The sequence below is a fragment of the Somniosus microcephalus genome, chromosome 4 (assembly GCF_052327205.1).
Source record: "Somniosus microcephalus isolate GS21.2 chromosome 4, FLI_Smic_1.0, whole genome shotgun sequence".
Taxonomy (NCBI): Eukaryota; Metazoa; Chordata; class Chondrichthyes; order Squaliformes; family Somniosidae; genus Somniosus; species Somniosus microcephalus.
The window spans coordinates 336,240,060-336,260,213 of record NC_140990.1 but is presented as its reverse complement, the minus strand read 5'-3'; the positions used below and the strand labels follow the sequence as shown (position 1 = coordinate 336,260,213).

The following is a 20,154-nucleotide window of genomic DNA, read 5'->3' as shown; positions in this document are numbered from 1 at the left end:
GTTGGTTTCCCACTCGCCTATGTTGCCTTGATGCTATGGTTGTATCTCAACCTCATGACAGCAGTGTAATTCACTAAAAAAAATAATTTGGATTTTTTTTTAATGTCCTCTCTGCTGTACCTTTGGTGTTTTAGTTGTGCTGTGCTATTCCTTTTTGCATAGTGACCGTAAAAATGAATTTGCACAACAAGTAGTTTGTGTTTAAGTCAATACTAGCTCAATTAATAATTTTAAATCTGAGATCGATAAATTTTTTGCTAGCCAGGAGTATTAAGGGATATGGAGCTAGGATACAGATCAGCCATGATCTAAATGAATGGCGGAACAGGCTCGAAGGGCTGAATGGCCTACTCCTGTTCCTATGTTCTTATTTGTCCTTACTGGATGGCTGTATCCTCTTTATTTATCTATCTAGCAATATCTATTTTTGAGTGTCTAGTAGTGAGGTGCACATATTAGTTCTAAATAGGATATCAGTGGATTGAATCATTATGGATGGGTCTCTGTTGATACTAGGTTGTCCTATATGGATAGCAATTTATTGTGGTTGCTTATGTACTGTAGCTAAATATGTCTACATCTCAGCTGTTGTAGCCAAAGCTATGATGTCAGATTGTTAACCAAACAGGTAGAAATTAGTAGTAGGAGGTCATTCTCATCTGCTAAAATCAATAAAGGCTGTCCCCTTACGGACTCTCGGTTGAATTTTGCCGGCGTTCAGATGCGGGTCCGCTGTCAAAATAGCGAAGATTGACAGCAGGTAGGGAACCCGCTGTCAACCCGCATCCGCTCTTGTCTCCCAGGTGTCAGGTCTGTCGGCACTGAACAGACCCGACACCAAGCGGTGGGGGAGGCAATTCACATAATTAAATGGGTTGTTAACATCCAATTAACTTTTTTTAAGCCTACATTTCAAATTTACGTGCTCCCCCACAGGTTACCCAAGGCTCGCTCACGTCAGCTCAGCATGTCGTGAGTGGATTCAGCATTGAATTATCTCATGACCTGACAGCTGCCAAAGTTGTATGAAAGATCTCATGTTACAGCTGTTCACTTTCAAAGCTCCGAATCTGTTGGTTACTGCATTTGGAAGACATTGAGCTTTCTGCAGCGTGCAAGTGTTTGGAGCTAACTCTCTATCTAGTGTCACCTCATTGGAACAACCTTTCACCATTGGCAGATCGCTTCTATCATCTCAACCTCACCTGCCATCTATTCCATCAGCATCGTTGCCCTTGAAAATATCTCACCTTGGTCCTCAGAATCCCACCCAGATCAGCCCCAACACCAGCATCACCAGGCACACCAGCAACAACACCAGCCTTCTCTGCAATCAACTGATGCTACACAGGGCACTTGACCATAGAAACATAGAAAAATAGGAGCAGGGGTAGGCCATTCGGCCCTTCGAGCCTGCTCCGCCATTCAATACGATCATGGCTGATCCTCTTATCTCAATACCATATTCCCGCTCTCTCCCCATACCCCGTGATGCCTTTTGTGTCTAGAAATCCATCTATCTCTTTCTTAAATATATTCAGTGACTTGGCCTCCACAGCCTTCTGTGGTAGAGAATTCCACAGGTTCACCACCCTCTGAGTGAAGAAACTTCTCCTCATCTTAGTCTTAAATGTCCTACCCCGTAGCCTGAGACTGTGACCCCTCCTTCTAGACCCCCCCAGCCAGGGGAAACATCCTCCCTGCATCAAGTCTGTCTCGCCCTGTCAGAATTTTAAACGTCTCATTCTTCTAAACTCTAGTGAATACAGGCCTAGTCGACCCAATGTCTCCTCATACGACAGTCCTGCCATCCCAAGAATCAGTCTGGTGAACCTTTGCTGCACTCCCTCTATGGCAAGTACAGGAAACTCCGGTGCCGGTTTATCAAAAAGTCCGGATTACAGAGAGATATAGTAAAAGGTACAAGAGCCCCGTACACAGCAACAGATCCAGGCTTCCCAGGTGCAGGGACCCCGGCCACAAGATCCGGGTGTCCCTGTTGCTTAGCAACAGGTGTAGGAACCCCGGTTACACAGCCACAGATCCAGGAACGGCCACTAATATGAAGTAAAACTTACCTGAACCTACTCCTGAATTTTGCTGGTTAACAGAGATTTCCGGTTATTTAGGTGCCGGTAAATCGAGAGTTTCCTGTACTTCCTTTCTTAGGTAAGGAGACCAAAACTGCACACAGTACTCCAGGTGTGATCTCACCAAGGCCCTGTATAACTCTAGTAAGACATCCTTGCTCCTGTACTCAAATCCTCTTGCAATGAAGGCCAACATACTATTTGCCTTCCTAACTGCTTGCTGCACCTGCATGTTTGCTTTCAGTGACTGGTGTACATGGACACCCAGGTCCCTTTGTACATCAACATTTCCCAATCTATCACCATTTAAATAATACTCTGCCTTTCTGTTTTTCCTACCAAAGTGGATAACTTTACATTTATCCACATTTTACTGCATCTGCTATGTATTTGTCCACTCACTCAACTTGTCTAAATCGCCTTGAAGCCTCTTTGCATCCTCCTCCCAACTCACAATCCCACCTAGTTTCGTGTCGTCAGCAAACTTGGAAATATTACATTTGGTTCCCTCATCCAAATCATTGATACAGTATATATATTGTGAAAGCTGGGGCCTAAGCACTGATCCCTGTGGTACGCCACTAGTCACCGCCTGCCACCCCGAAAAAGACCCATTTATTCCTACTCTGTTTCCTGTCTGTTAACCAATTTTCAATCCATGCCAGTATATTACCCCCAATCCCATGTGCTTTAATTTTGCACTTCTGAAAATCCAAATACACCACATCACTGGTTCTCCCTTATCTATTCTACCAGTTACATCCTCAAAAAAAACTCCAGTAGGTTTGTCAAACACGATTTCCCTGTCATAAATCCATGTTGACTTTGTCTAATCCCGTTGATATTTTCTAAGTGTCCTGTTATCACATCCTTTATAATAGACTCTAGCCACATTGCTGCCCGGGATGCTAGGGGTGGCCTTACCATGGCCAGATTTACTTCACTTGGCGCTGTACACCCTGGATGCCAAATGATGTGCCAGGTTGGCACCACCCCACGCCAACACTATAAAGCATCCCTACAATGCCCAAGCCATTCCTTTCACACTCGTCACCATGGTGGGGGGATTACCCTTATGTCTCTCCATTCACTACAACTCACTAAGCCACTTCCAAAGGTGCACACAAATCTGACCAAGAACGCAAAGTGCTGAAAATAAAGGTTTCAATCTTTGACAGTGTAGGAATTGCCAAATTCCTATCTGAAGTACTGAGACCAGGCAACGCTAGTAATTAAATGATGTTTAATGCAAACTGGTGGAAGTAACAGTTAAAACACAAGAGAACTAAACAACAGGTGTTTGCTTAAGGCTGACTCCACGAGGACTGATTCTGGAAGCTTCCCCGCTGACGTCATGACGTCATCACGTTTCCCGCTGTTGGGAACGTCACGTGACCTGCGTGATGACATCATCGCGTTCGGTCTACATCTTAAAGGGACCGCGTTATTTACATACAGCAAACGAATACAGGTACCGATACACTCTGTTAAAGGCAATTATGTACATACATATAAGAGTCCCTTGGTGGCTCTGCCACAACAGCACATTACCAGAAATGTCACATGAACATTGGCTAAACCACCCAAGTGGCTACCCTGGTGTGTTGTTAATTGGTATTATTGCACTAGGATGAGATGAGTGTGAGGGGTGGCTAGTGAAATGGGGAAGTGATAATGTAGATAGAGAGGGATGGGTGGAGGTGCAAGGTAAGTTGGTGAGAGTAAAGATGTGCAGGAGTAGGGTAGGGAAGGCAGAGTGATGTGGAATTCCTGTCCAGCACACCTATTCCACCTTTTCTTTGATCAGCCGGGTATCTGTGATATCCAGAGTCTCGAACTACCCTACTGAAAAAATCCAACCATGTATAATTTCCATTTGTCTGATGTGAACTGTGCACTTTGTCCCTGGACTGACACATCACATTTAATTTAGTCTGGCGAGTGTAGGTATAGGTTGGTAAAAGCCATGGCTTAAGGACCAACAGGTGTACATTATGGTACTGTTGGGGTTTAACCTACCAAAACCACATACAGGAAACTTTCTGGTATCCGGCACTGACGGGACCGAGCTGGTGCCGTACCATCAAAACTGCCGTAGAAACCAGCGCTAATGTTAAAACATACGGAGCTTCTGAGCTCCGTGTGAATCAACAAACCCTGTTGCTTAGCAACAGCTTCAAAACAGTCGGCCGCAGCTTAAAAGCGTCTCTAGCTAAGCAACAGCTTCAGCTAGACCTTGCAGAGCCTGACTGGGGGGGAAAAAAGCAACGAGAAGTAAAAAAAACTTATAGGAAACGGCTCCTGAATTTTGCCGGTAGATAGAGCTTTCCGGACATTTAACCTCCGGTTAAACGAAAGTTTCCTGTAGCTTCCTAGCACAGGGCATGAGTGAATTTCCAACTGCTTGTCCTTTCTTGGACCTCCCTACCGATTAGGCATTGGCTTTTAGGGTTATCTGGGGCTGAGTCCGAAGTATCCAAGTTCCCAGCATCGCGTCAACCCCTCCAGGTACCATCAGTAAGTCCTGCTGGCTGGTTAGTCAACTGTTTTACATAATTGGTGCCAATAATGATGCAGTCGGTATGTGTTATCATTCTTAATTGTTCAATATTTCTCAGATGAAGGTTATCCAGATACAGACTGACTATTGGGCTATGGCTAATGTAAAACATAATCGCTAAACCAGAGTGTGTGTTTGTTGCCAAATAAATTGCAGCAATAGGATTATTTTAATTGATTTGACCTTTTGGTTACTCAGAAGTCAGTTTTCTCAGCAGGAGTTCCTTATTAATTGCATATATTTGAACTTTGTGCATTGGTTGGTGTGGTTGGGTTACTCTGGAATGTGACGTGAAATGTCTTCAGTTCCCATTCAACCCTGAAGAGATGATTTTACAAAGTAGTAAATTATATACTTTATACCAAAGAATTTTATTTTTTTTGCTTCCCTGTAATTTTGATGGTATTTTCTCCTGTTTCGGTCCTTCCCCCGCCCCCACCCCCCGCACAGTAGAATGCGTTCTAATCTAACCAATATGGGGTTTCCCTAACAAATTGACTGAAGTTCTTTGAGGAAATAACAGACCTCGTTCGTCGAAATTCAGCTGATGCGATTATATTTAGATTTCAGCAAGGATTTAAATACGGTGCCACGCAAGCGATTAGTCCTCAAGGTAGGAAGGGATGCAACAGAAAAGAAACTCCCAAAGTGGATTAAAAAACGGCTAAACCAGAGAAAGCAAAGGATGGTTCTGAATGGAGCGGAGTTGAAATGACATGGGGTCGCTGCCAGGGTGTCGTGGATCAGTGCCAGGCTGTTGCTGTTTATAGTCTATCTATATAAATGATTTGAAGCTGGCGACAGAAAGAAAGCACTTCCAGTTTGCAGGTGATACCAAACTAAGGTTGGGGGCGGTAGAGGTGAACAATAGGGAACAGGTAAACTGAATACAAAGGGACCTGGATAGATTGGGAAGGTGGACTGATGACTGGCAAATTACATTTAATGTGGACAAATGCAAGATAATAAGGCTAAGGAAGAGAAATAAATAGTCGAAATACTAACTAAATACTCTAGGCTACAGGACACAAAACTGGAGGGATCTGGAAGCATTAATAGAAAGCTCACTGAAACCAATAGTACACTGTGCGACAACAGTAAGGAAAGCAAACCAGATAGAACACACATTCCAGGAGGTACAAAATAGCTGGGACAGCCACACCTGGGTGACTGTGTAAAAATCTGGTCACAATACTACTGCTAGGATATCCAGGCATTGAAGGAAATGCCGAAAGGGAGAGCCAAACTGATGACCTAATTTAAGGCAATGGATCTGTGAGGAGAGGTTGAAGAGCCTGGGATTGTTTCTTCTGAAGAAGAAAAGGCTTGGGCACAATTCTGTTCAAGTATGTAAGATTCATAAGGGAATAGGAAAATGACCCTGAGAACCTATCTGAGATGGTCACTTACTCTCGAACAAGGGGGCACGGGCTCAAACTTAGAAAGGGGGAGGTGCAGAGTTAGTTTAGGTTTAGCTAATTTACATAGAGAATGATCAATGTGTGGAATGGATTGCCCATAGTGGCAGATAGTGTAGAAAAACTTGAAGGAGAATTGGATAGATACTTGTGGTACTGGACAATTGAGAAGTCTTAATTATTGGACTGGACCAACGGACTTCAGGGATTTCACCTGGTCCTGTGCTTTCCTTTGTTCCTATTTAATAGGGCATACAGTCGGCCTATTTCTAGATCTTTGTCACTTTTTCTCAAGCCAGCAACTCAGAATTTTTTTTATTCGTTCATGGGATGTGGGTGTCACTGGTAAGGCCGGCATTTATTGCCCATCCCTAATTGCCCTTGAGAAAGTGGTGGAGAGCCGCCACCTTGAACCGCTGCAGTCGTGTGGTGAAGGTACTCCCACAGTGCTGTTAGGGAGAGTGTTCCAGGATTTTAACCCAGCGACGATGAAGGATCGGCGATATACTTCCAAGTCAGGATGGTGTGTGACTTGGAAGGGAACTTGGAGGTGGTAGTGTTCCCATGCACCTGCTGCCCTTGTCCTCCTAGGTGGTAGAGATTTGGGAGGTGCTGCCTTGGCAAGTTGCTGCTGTGCATCTTGTAAATGGTGCACACTGCAGCCACGGTACACCAGTGGTAGAGGGAGTGAATGTTTAAGGTGGGGGATGGGGTGCTAATCAAGCGGGCTGCTTTGTCTTGGATGGTGTCGAGCTTCTTGAGTGTTGTTGGAGCTGCACTCATCCAGGAAAGTGGAGAGTATTCCCTCACACTCCTGCCTTGTAGATGGTGGAAAGGCTTTGGGGAGTCAGGAGGTGAGACACTCGCCACAGAATACCCAGCCTCTGACCTGCTCTTGTTGCCACAGTATTTATGTGGCTGGTCCAGTTAAGTTTCTGGTCAATGGTGACCCCCAGGATATTGATGGTGGGGGATTCGGTGAAGGCAATGCCATTGAATGTCGAGGGGCGGTGGTTAGACGCTCGCTTGTTGGAGATAATAATTGCCTGGCACTTGTGTGGCGCGAATGTTACCTGCCACTTATCAGCCCAAGCCTGAATGTCGTCCTGGTCTTGCTGCATACGGGCATGGACTGCTTCATTATCTGAGGAGTTGCGAATGGCACTGAACACTGAGCAGTTGTCAGCGAACATCCTCACTTCTGATCTTATGTTGGAGGGAAGGTCATTGATGAAGCAGCTTAAGATGGTTGGGCCTAGGGCACTACCCTGAGGAACTCCTGCAGCGATGTCCTGGGGCTGTGATGATTGACCTCCAACCACCACAACCATCTTCCTTTGTGCTGGGTATGACTCCAGCCAGTGGAGAGTTTTCCCCCCAAATCCCATTGACTTCAGCTTTACTGGGGCTCCTTGATGCCACGCTCTGTCAAAAGCTGCCTTGATGTCAAAGGCAGTCACTTTCACCTCACCTCTGGAATTCAGCTCTTTTGTCCATGTTTGGACCAAGGTTGTAATGAGCAGAGTGGTCCTGGCGGAACCCAAACTGGGCATCAGTGAGCAGGTTATTGGTGAGTAAGTACTGCTTGATCGCACTGTTGATGACACCTTCCATCGCTTTGCTGATGATTGAGAGTAGACTGATGGGATGGTAATTGGCCGGATTGGATTTGTCCTGCTTTTTGTGGACAGGACATAACTGGGCAGCTTTCCACATTGTCGGATAGACGCCAGTGTTGTAGCTGTACTGGAACAGCTTGGCTAGAAGTGCGGCTAGTTCTGGAGCACAAGCCTTCAGCATGACAGCCGGGATGTTGTCGGGGCCCACAGCCTTTGCTGTATCCAGTGCGCTCAGCTGTTTCTTGATATCACGTGGAGTGAATCGAATTGGCTGAAGACTGGCTTCTGTGGTGGTGGGGACCGCAGGAGAAGGCTGATATGGATCACCTATTTGGCACTTCTGGCTGAAGGTGGTTGCAATCGCTTCAGCTTTGTCTTTTGCACTCACGTGCTGGGCTCCACCATTATTGAGGATGGGGCTATTCATGGAGCCTCCTCCTCCCGTTAATGGTCCACCACCATTCACGACTGGATGTGGCAAAACTGCAGAGCTTTGATCTGATCCGTTGATTGTCAGATCGCTTAGCTCTGTCTATAGCATGCTGCTTCTGCTTTTTAGCATGCATGTAGTCCTGTGTTGCAGCTTCCCCAGGTTGGCACCGCATTTTTAGGTACACCTGGTGCTGCTCCTGGCATGCTCTTCTACACTCCTTATTGAACCAGGATTGGCCCCCTGGCTTGATGGTAGAGTGAGGGATATGCCGGGCCATGAGGTTACAGATTGTGGTGGAATACAATTCTGCTGCTGCTGATGGCCCACAGCGCCTCATGGATGCCCAGTTTTGATCTGCCAGATCTGTTCTGAATCTATCCCATTTGGCACGGTGGTAGTGCCACACAACACGATGAAGGGTGCCCTCAGTGTGAAGATGGGACTTCGTCTCCACATTAACTGTGCGGTGGTCACTGCTACCAATGCTGTCATGGACAGATGCATCTGCCGCCACCTATGGTGGGTCTGTCCTGCCGGTGGGACAAGACATGCCCAGGGATGTTTGGGACAGTGTTTGAAAGGTATGATTCTACGAGTATGACTGTCAGGCTGTTGCTTGACTAGTCTGTGGGACAGTTAGAATATTGTGTCCAGTTTTGGCTGGCTTTCTTTAGGACGGATGTCAAAGCCATCCTGTGTGTGTGCAGAAGAAAATTGTTAAAGTTTCAGGGATAAGAAGCTTGAGCTTATCTAGTCACTAACCATTTTCATTAGAACAATGGAGATTATGAGGAGATCTTATTTAAAATTGAGAGGTATTGATGAATTTAAAACTATTTCCACTGGTCAGTGAATCAGTAACTAGAGGGATAAATTTAAGATAATCAAAGGAAGTAATGGAATTAAAGGAGGTTTTTTTTACACAGAGGTTTGTGGAATATCCTACCAGGACAGTGATGGAAATAGAATCCATACGCTTTTTAAAAAAAAAAAGTAGTTTCATTTTTAAGAACAACATTTTGGCAGGCAGGGAATAGGACAAGAAGCTCGATGTGCTGTAAAATTCTATGATTGCCTATGTATAAATCATAGATTTTTATATTTTAATTACCTGCTTGGTCTGATAAGTGGCAGCATTCGTGCCACATAAATGTCAGACAATGACTATCTCCAACAAGCGAGAGTCTTAACCACTGCCCCTTGACATTAAACGGCATTACCATCGCCAAATCCCCCACCATCAGCATCCATTGACCAGAAACTTAACTGGACCAGCCACATAAATACTCTCCACCACTTTCTCGAGGGCAATTCGGGATGGGCATTAAATGCTGGCTTTGCCAGCGACGCCCACATCCCATAAACGAATAAAAAAATTTAAAATTCTAGGGTATGCTTTGCGCAAGATGTGATGGGTATTAACCTATGAATGCATAAGTGGGAAGAGGCAATTCAGTCAATCTACCTTGACATGGTTGTTCAGGTCTTCCTTCAGGAAGGGCAGTGACCATTTTTTTATCACTCTGCAGCATGGTACTTTCCCTCTCCGTGTTATGGTGACTTTGAGAAAAGGCTGGTCCAGGGAAACCAGAATTTCCCTGCATCTGTCAGAAGATGAGGATTAATGGTTTACCCCCTATCTGCCAGTAGGGAGATTTTACACATTCGTGCAAAAGAAAGGAACTCAATATAATTGTCACCTGCTAAAAGGGTGAAACTTTAAACCTTATAATTAAAGACAAGGGATTTTTATGTAAGCTTTGAGATTTTATATATATTCTATGGAAGATTCATTTATCCAACGTGACTTAATGCACTGTTTCTTAATGATGTATATGCCTTAAAAACAATAAACTAGACTCTTAGCAGCATATTCATAAAAGTGTACATGTCGATATACATGTACACTGGGCAATCTCCCATGGCATTGCACGTGGGGAGTCCAGACCAAGTGTGGTCTTCAGGTGAAGTGGGATTAAAAGTCAGGGGATAATTGGACCAGGATGTGCTGACGTAACTCAGTCCCCATTTGAAAGTCGTGCATTCTATCCTTGTATTAGCATTCTAAATTCCTATGTCCACATTTATAATGGGAACTGCCAAATGTAAATTTGTCTCAGTGCGCCATTATAGCATAGGACATAGGAATTTATAATGGAAAAGTTGACTGGAACTGCATGCTTTTTAATGTTTTAGATATTATCTATACCTGTATATATATTAACATCTTGCAACTGTGCTCACTTCCTGGAGGAACATTAATTCCTGTACCACAATGTTATCATCTTTCTTGCACCTCTTGTGTTTGCCTGACACCTGCTTACAACAAGCATAAGCTAAACTATCCATTCTTAACATTTTAATTTACTTATCAGGCCTCCCAACATAGGTGGCGCAGTTACTCTTCCAAATTACATTTACTATGCCCTTCCTTTTAAGTGGTATTGCAAGTAAGTTAAGTTTCAGTTTTACTTCCATTGCTTTTAAAATGTTGAAGTTTCAGATTTTAATGTAAGTACATGAAAACCAAGGCATTAACTTGCTGGCTACTTTCCTCTTTCACCTGGTCCAAGGTTTATATTGTGTGCCAAGCTGTCTGTAAAAGTGCCCAAATTCTTCCTTAAATGTTTTGGGCCTCTTGTTCAGCCTTGCAAGGAAATGCCCTGATTGAATTTTTTTTTTATTCTGACCCTCGCTCAACTGACCTAGAACACTCATTTGCAGGTTGTTTCAGTACACCTGCCCCTATATCTGCGGGCATACTGAACACTGTCTGCCCCTTCAGTATCGTGGAACTTGCTCCCCAAAGTATTTGGGGAAAATCCCAGATAACCATATAATAAAATGGACTTTTGACTTATTTGGTCACTAAATCAGTGGCCCTAATGTTATGCCCTACATGGTACAACATCCTTATTGAGCAATGCCATGGGAGATCTGCATGTGTTTGAAAACATCACACTTTGCAGTGAAATAATCACATGTATATTGGTGATAGTGATTGAGTTTTATAGGAGAGTATATACATACCAAGTAACATAGTCAATTTTAAAACCCTTTCAGCAAGTATTTGTCATGTAACATCTTTAAATCTATCAGGGTTTTTTGTTGCTTTAAAAAATAAGGTTTATAGGAGCATGCTGTCTGAATCAGCTTGATGTTTACAGTGGGGAACTCTGCTTTCTGCAATTAGCTTTACTGTCATGTTTACTGAAACTTGCTGAAGCACTAAGTTCTGAATGTCATGACCTTGTTCAACTGTACTTTTTTTTCTGAATAACTCCTTTTTAACACTTTGCGTTCACTACTCCCAACAAGAACAAAACCCTGGTTAGACCACACCTGGAGTACTGTGAGCAGTTCTGGGCACCACACCATAGGAAGGGTATATTGGCCTTGGAGGGAGTGCAGTGTAGGTTTACCAGAATGACACCCGGACTCCAAAGAGTTAGTTACGAGGAGAGATTACACAAATTGGGATTGTATTCCCTAGAATTTAGGCGGTTATGGGGTGATCTGATCGAAGTTTTCAAGATATTAAGGGGAACAGATAGGGTAGATAGAGAGAAACTATTTCCGCTGGTTAGGGATCCTAGGACTAGGGGGCAAATTCTAAAAATTAGAGCCAGACCTTTCAGGACTGAAATTAGGAAACACTTGTACACACAAAGGGTGGTGGATGTTTGGAACTCTCTTCCGCAAACGGCAATTGATGCTAGATCAATTGTTCATTTTAAATCTGAGATTGGTAGCTTTTTGTTAACCAAAGCTATTAAGGGAAATGGGCCAAAGGCGGGTATGTGGAGTTAGATCACAGATCAGTCATGATGTCATTTGAATGGCGGAACAGGCTCGAGGGGCTGAATGGCCTACTCCTGTTCCTATGTTCCCAAGAACAATTTGCATTTATATGGTGCCTTTATTGTAAATAACATTCCAAGATCCTTCACAAATGGGGGAAAAAGTAGAGGAATAAACATTGAGCCATGGAGGAAGAGGTTAGCGGCCATCAGCTTGGATAAACAGATGGCTGTTCAGGTTTTTTTTTAAAGGAGATGGAGAATGGTAAGGGATTTAGGGAGGGAGTTACAGAATTAAAGCTCTGCTAGCAATGATGAGGCCACGGAGAGGGATGCACAAATGGAGAGTCGGAGATATAAAAAAACTGCAGGAGGGGATATAAGTTGTAGAGATCGGGTGAGGTAGTGGAGGATTTGAAGACTAAGGCAAGGATTTTAAATTGAATAGCCCGGATTTTGTGGTCAGCGACAAAGGAATGCCGCTTGCCGTTCACCTCGCTAACAGCTGCCCAGAAAGTTTTTGCAGGTTTTAGAGTGCAGAGACTTGCTCTAATCTACCTTCTGTTTCAGTGTGGCGCCCTGCGAGCAGGACAAGCAACAACGAGGCTCTTCAATCAATCAGATTGAAGGATCGTCACTGAGACACGCAGAGTCTAAACCAGGAAGTCTATAGCAGGAAATATAAATTACATTTAAATGATGTACAGAAAGCGAAATAAAGATTGGGAAACACAGATGGGATTAAGGGAGAGACAGACAGAAAAAGTGGACATTTTTCTAAGAAAAATTTTAAAAAATCTCCAAAACTAATTTTCTTCTGAGGGAATGAGACTCCACACTTATAAAATTAAATTTTCTGGGCTAGAGAGGCTATTCAGCAGTAATTATCACTTGCCATGCTGTAAAAAAAAAAAAACTCACTTACTCCTGAATGCACCAGCCCTAACTTTTTCAGTTGTTTTCAGTGCATAACTAGTGCGCAAGTACCCTAAGTTCAGGCTGTTGCATTCATTTCCGTGCGAGTCTATCGGTGCGGTCTGCATCAGCACACCCTATAGAGGAGCGGAGTGTCTCTGACAGCAACTTCTGGATTTGAGTGTTTAACTGTGCATGTGCAGAGGCCAGGAGTTGCTGTCTGATTTACTCCGGTAATAACAATTAGCGCTGTTAGCCTCACTGTTATTCTTATTGCAAAATCCAGCCCCATATGTTTGGATACAATTCGCCAGTTTAGATCAGGAATGACGAGTGATGGACAAGTGGGACTCGGTGCAGGACGGAACACGGGCGCCTGCAGTTCGGACAAGTTGAGAGTTTTTCAGAAGATCGAGCATGGGAGGCTAGTAAATGAAACATCGGAGAAATCAAGTGACTAAAGCACAGAGAAGTTTTTAGCAGCGACAGTGCTGAGGTAGAGGCAGATGTAGGCATTTTTGCAGAGGTAGTAAATAAGTGCTCTTGGTGATGGTAAGGTTGTTGCGTTTGAAGCTCGTTTGTGGGCCGAACAGGGTGCCAAGGTTTTATGTGGTCTGGTTCAGCCAGAGAAGGGGATGAAATCAGTTGCAAGAGAGGGGTTTATGCTGGGGCTGCAAATGATGTTCAATTGGAGGAAGTTGTGACTTGTGATTCATTGATGACTTGATGTTTGACATGCAGGGGGAAAAATTGGGCCACACCCCCTTTGGGACGCTAACTTCACCGGGGAGCTACTTTTAGCGCCCCAAAAAATTATGCCCCCGCGCCCGAAATTGAATGGTAGCGCCCCAAGCAGGAGGCAGGGCGCTACTGAAAGCACTCCCCATCCCTCTTGGGGCGTTCCCATTGAATATCGCAGCGCAGCGTGCAGCAGCGCCACGCACGTAGCACTCCAGTACTACAGGCCTCCCTTCCCTGATTAAAGGGGAGGGGCTTAGCGCAGCGCTGCTGGATCACCGGGGAGCGGGGTGCCAGTAAAAGTGCCCGGCACTCGAGTGCCAGGCTGACCGATTGCAGTCGGCACTCCGCAGGAGGAGCCAAAAGGGGGCAGGTGCTGGCAGACGGTCCAAAAAAAATGGCCGGCTGGCACCTGCCCTTTAATTATCGCCACCTCGGCCGCAAAAGCACCACCCTGACCCTGTCTGATATAGTGTCTGGTGGTAGGTCAGGGGGCATGAGCCACGAGCGAGGCGCTGCGCACGGTGATGAGGTCATCGCTGGAGGCAGGGCACTACCACTGCGGCTAACCTCCTGCTGAATTTCGCGGGAGGCGTTAGCGGCGCAGCAGCCGGGCTCTAGGTACTTAGCGCCCCGTTAGCGCTCCCTTGGGGCGCTAACGGGAGGTGCAAAGCAACCAAATTTAAAGAAAAAAAGAGGGCCATTGGTAGATTCTTGGGAACTTGAGCGGGGGATAAGCTGTTGCAGGGATTGCGCTAGTAGTGTTGAGGTAGGTAGGAGTGGAAACGTTCAAGGCAGTTTCAAATAGCTGAACAGTGGAGGAGGTGTAATTGAGGAAGATTGCATGGTCTACTGCATCAAATGCTGTTGAGAGGTTGGGAACGTCAAGGTGGGATAATGCAAAAAATCATAGTCACAGCGGATGCCATGGTGACTTTTGGCTGGATCAGTCTTGCGTTGGTAAGAAGGCTGGAAAGTAGATTGGAGTGATTCAAACAAAGTTTTGAGAGAGGTGGGTACAGAGCTTGGAGGCAATGAGCCTGAGAGTCTTGGAAAGAAAAGAAAGCAACTAGAAGTTGTTTCAACAACAACTACTTGCATTTATGTAGCACCTTTAACATAGTAACACGTCCCAAGGAGTCTTATCAGAAAAAAATTGACAACGAGACACAAGATATTAGGACAGGTGGTCAAAGCTTGGTCAAAGAGGTAGGTTTTAAGGAGCGTCTTATAGGAAGAGAATGAGGTAGAGAGGCGGAGTTGTTTAGGGAGGGAATTCCAGAGCTCGGTGTCTATGCAGCTGAAGGCGCGGCCGCCAAGGGGGGGGGAAGCGATGAAAATCAGGAATGCACAAGAGGCCAGAATTGGAGGAGTGCTGAGATCTCGGAGGGTTGTAGGGCTGGAGGATGTTGGAGAGATAAGGAGGGGCGAAGCCATGGAGGATTTTGAAAAAAAATAAGAATTTTAAAATCGGTGTTGCCAGACTAGAAGCCAATGTAAGTCAGCACAGGGGTGCTGGGGGAACGGGACATGGTGCGAGTTAGGATAAGGCAGTAGAGTTTTGGATGAGCTCAAGTTTACGGAGGGTGCAAGGTAGGAGGCCGGCCAGGGAGAGCATTGGAACAGTTGAGTCCAGAGGTAACAAAGGCATAGATGATGGTTTCAACAGATTAGCTGAGACATGGACGGAGAGGGGCGATGTTAGGGAGGTAACCAATAAAGCTGCTCAGTTAAATGGCAACTATGTTGAATAGCCTGCATCTTGTGTCCACTTTATCTACTTGGCTTTTTGTACTAATGCTGAAGTTACACAGGTGACTTTGCCCATGCTTCTGTGGGGAGATTTTGTATGAGCCTTGAAAGCACTAGAATGTGACCCAGCAGATTAAATACCAGTGATTTTCTGCATCACTTTTTGTCCTGGATATCTTGCCCCCTACACTTACTGTCTTCATCAAGATCAATTTTGGTAACATCCGATCCCAATTAAGATTGGGACGTTTTAGACAGAAATGTAATTCTCTTTAGAAATTATACACCCCAATATTTCAAACTACTCCACCTAGCAACCCAGGAAAGAGAAAAGCCATTCTATATCATTTGAACTGTGAGAAACATTTTGTCCTGTTCCAAGATGAGCCCCATCTGGAACCATGCTTTAAAAGTCAGGGGGGATGTACCATGTTGACAATAATCTACGAAGTGTAAATGCAATGTTAGGAGAATCCTGGGACATTCCATATTATACTTGGATAATACTTACCTGTGACTGCTATGTAATTTTTAGCTTATTGAAGAATAAAAATAGTTGTCACAATCTGAAAAGGAGCTATAATTCCAGGCTGATACCAGGAATGGCGGGAATGACCTATGAGGAGAGACTATGTAGTTTAGGGATGTACACACTGGAGTTTAGAAGATTGAGAGGGGACCTCATAGAAGTGTATAAAATTCTGACAGGTCTAGACAGACTGGATGCAGAAGGAATGTTTCCCTTGGCGGGTGAGAACAGAACTAGAGGACATAATTTAAGGATAAGGGCTAAACCATTTAGGACAGAGATGAGGGGGAATTTCTTCACTCAGAGAGTGGTGAACCTGTGGAACTCATTGCCACAGAGGGCAGTGTACGCCAGCTCATTAAATATATTTAAGAGGGAATTAGATATATTTCTACGGGCAAAAGGGGTTAAGGGTTACGGAGAGAAGGCGGGGACGGGATACTGAATTAAAGGATCAGCCATGATCTCATTAAATGGCGGAGCAGGCACGAAGGGCCGAATGGCCTACTCCTGCTCCTATCTTCTATGTATCTATGTATAATACATCATTAAGAACACAGTGAATTGTCCTGCGATACAGCCAATGTGTACTCCTAATTAATAGGGAAATCACTGTTTCAGCATTATTTTGTAAAGGGGATGTCTGTATAGGTGTAAGGATTTTAAATGCATTAATTTTTACTAATTGCAGCTGACATGAATAAAAGGCTGGTTTTGTGAAATGGAGCATATGCTCTGTTTATACTGATCAGGAAGATCCTTACCGAGTGCATTTATTTGATTACACAAATTGCCACATGTTTGGTATGTTGCTTATGACTTGGCCGAGCTTTTGTTGCTTTTTAAAGGGGTCTGTACTGAGCTGGACATTAAATCTTGATGAGACTGTGTCAAAAGAACAAACAGAGTTACCGGTTAATACTTGAAACATGTGTCAGTCAGTTGAGGTTAGTGGACATGCTCCATGAATCCCTCTGTCTGAAGTCAGCAGAGGCCATCGATTTCCAGAAATGTCATTCATCCACATTCCACAGAGGAGCTCTTTGGATGATTTTATTATTCTTGGCAGAAAGCGCTCCATTTAAAAACAAATTTTCCAAAATATCCAAAGGAGGTGCGCACATTTAAAGAGCATCCTCCTCTGCCAATGTGCCACTTCAATGAATGTGTATTAATTTAAAAACCGCTTCTCAACACAAAATGCATTTTATGCTTTAGAACTAATGTGTACATTGTCTCAGGAAAAGATTTATTGCTGAATAGTTTTGGTCTTGTATATTTGGAATTTTCATGAAGCAAAGTATTTGAGGTAGGAATATCAATCATATGATATACTCTGAAATCCTTTATTAAATTGATTTGGGTACAAAATTAAGTTAATTATTTCCTGGTGATCACCTGTATTGCTAATGTGTGTCTTAATTGAGAAGAGCTAATTGAACGGTCAGCTCTCTTCAGTCAGAAGAAAATGGTGTCACAGGAAACTGCTTCTTGTATTTTTTTTAAAAAGGGAATTACTTATGATTCCACAGAGAAAACCAATGCAAAACCACAACAGTTGCTAAAGTCAAGGTTGTGCCTGCCCAGAAGCAGTGAGCGGCACTGGCTTCAACAAAATGTCATGCAGCTTCAGTCCCATTGGCACAGTATAATAGAGGTTTAAAACTCCCAGGTTGTGCTATAGCTGATTCAGATTTGTGCCTTGTACCACACCACCTTGTCTGACCCATTCTGTGTAGATGTGCAGAAATGCGTTTGTGAGCAGTAAATTCAAGAAATATAAATTAGGTCTGTAATTGGGCTTTGCTCACATTATCCAAAATGGATATGGCACCTTGACTTTAGTGTCACCATTACTTTAATGTTTAATGAGTTATATGATTTCGTAACTTGCATTCAGCATTCCAAAATCTGGTTCTGCAGAACAATAGTTTTAATGCTTTTTCAATTCCTTACAGATTCAAGACACAAGTATCATTTGGTTTGTTATATTATTAGATAATTTACCTGCAATATTGTTCTACTGTTGGTTTCTTATGTGTATTATTGAAACTGTAACTGTTGCTTACTGAATAAATCATGAGACTGAAGAGGATTTTGAAAATGTAAGTTTTTATTTGTTGTAGGATCTAGGCCATGTCTAAGTGTTGCAACTGAGAGCTGTAAAATGTGTTCATAACACTCGTTTTTTCTACTCACATTAGACTATTCCACACTGATGGGAAACGAGATTGTGGCATTATTGCAACTTATGAGATGCCACAAGAACTTAATTTTTTTTTCCACCAACAAGTAAATATTTAGCTTTTTAAAAAATATATGGGGGCGAGGAAAGCCAGTGTCAGTAGCAAATTGGCTGCTCCATAGTGTGACAGTCTAAGTAATGCAAAAGCCAGCATCTCTCTGTTGCAAACACAACTAGTCAACTTGACTGATCACTTGCTGTCGTGGCTCGTCAGCTTTATATAAGTTTGTTAATCATGCAACTGCTGTTTATTGTATACTGCAATTTTTCTAATACCCTTCCCACCTGTCAAACCCAGACTGTGCATAGTTGGTTGAGTGATGAGGGGTTGGCCAGGTCCTGTTCGAGCACCTCTGGGCCTGGTGAAATTGGCCTGGAAGAAAAGTGTAAACAGGTAGAAAAACGTTGCACCTACTAATCTTAAGTTGCTTTTCCCTGTACCATTGGCTCTTTATTTTTTTAACTTGGCTGCACAAGGGTCTTGGCCTGACTGACTTCTGTTTCTGTGTAATAACCATGTGTTTATTCACTCTACTGTATTGCCAACAGCAGTTGTCTTCCCATAACTATACAGCACATAGGTGGTGTTCTCTGGGAATAAGGTTTGCCTTTTCTTCGCCGTGTTAATAAGTAACATACAGCATTGGCCCTGACATGAGGACTGCTGCTTGCAGTGTTGGAATGCATGCTCATCTGTTAACTAATGGATCTGAAAGTGCATTAACAGTTCTTTAAACACGTGTTTATTTGGAACTTGAAATTTGCTCTTTGTAATTAAATTGGATTTTTACTAGCAAGCTTGTCGTAAATCTACCCATGTATGTTCAATTTTGCCTAAAATACATAAAAGACAAAACCGCAAGCATTTTGTGGATAATATGACTGTAATACATCTGAACTTGTTATAACAGTACTGACCTTATTTGGATGCACCACCCTGTGAATTAATTCTAACAGATTATTACATTTTTATTCCAGTACATTCCTAGCAGATATATGCATTTACAGTACCTAATTTTTTTTATTCCGTCAATTTAAGACCTGTTTAGCTGTCCTGACATACACACTTCATGAGCTCATTAAATATTAAAAGTTGTTGCTGTCTTGAATGAAGATGCATTCAACATTTGATAAAGTACCACATAATAGACTTGTTAGCAAAATTGAAGCTCATGGGATTAAAGGGGCAGTGGCAGCGTGGATACAAAATTGGCTAAGGGACAGAAAGCAGACAGTAGTGGTTAACGGTTGTTTTTCAGACTGGAGGGAAGTAGGCAGTGGTGTTCCCCCATAGGTAGGTGTTTGGATCACTGCTTTTTTTGATGTATCTTAATGACCTGGGCTTGGGTATACAGGGCATAATTTCAAAGTTTGCAGATGATACAAAACTTGGGACATGTAGTAAATAGTGAGGAGGATAGTAACAGTCTTCACGAAGACATGGACAGACTATGGGCAGACACATAGCAGATAAAATGTAATATCGAGAACTGTAAAGTGATTCATTTTTGCAGGAAGAATGAGGAGAAGTAATATGAACTAAATGGTACAATTTTAAGGGGGGTACAGGAACAGAGACACCTGGGGTGGTATGTACACATTTTAGAAGGTGGCAGGACAAATTGAGAAGGCTGTTAAAAAGGCACACAGGATCCTTGGCTTTATTAAGAGTACAAAACAAGGAAGTTAATGCTAAGCCTTTACACAACACTGGTTAGGCCCCAGCTGGAGTATTGTCCAATTCTGGGCACCACACTTTTGGAAGGATGTCAAGACCTTAGAGAGGGTGCGGAGGAGATCTGCTTGCGTGGTACCAGGGATGAAAGCCTTCAGTTATTTGGAGAGACTAGAGCAACTGGGGTTGTTCTCCTTGGAGCAGAGAAGGGTAAGGGGAGATTTGATAGAGGTGTTCAAAATCCTGAAGGGTTTTGATAGAGTAAATAAGGAGAAACCGTTTCCAGTAACCAGAGGACGCAGATTTAAGGTAATTACCAAAAGAACCAGAGGCAACATGAAAAAAAATAATGATGCAACGTATTGTTATGACCTGGAATG

General features: G+C 43.5%; 1 protein-coding gene across 15 annotated transcripts in view; it reads left to right on the top strand.

Moving 5' to 3' along the window:
• clasp1a (cytoplasmic linker associated protein 1a) overlaps positions 1 to 20,154 on the top strand; it is a 362,676-nt gene that overhangs the window by 259,041 nt on the left and 83,481 nt on the right. For 13 of the 15 annotated variants that reach the window (XM_085986887.1, XM_085986895.1, XM_085986890.1 and 10 more), the window contains one exon: positions 18,398 to 18,493. The exons of the other annotated variants lie outside the window; for them this stretch is intronic. In XM_085986887.1, the coding sequence (XP_085843013.1) occupies positions 18,398 to 18,493 (96 nt within the window). The remainder of the gene's footprint in view (positions 1 to 18,397; positions 18,494 to 20,154) is intronic. 15 annotated transcript variants of the gene reach the window in all.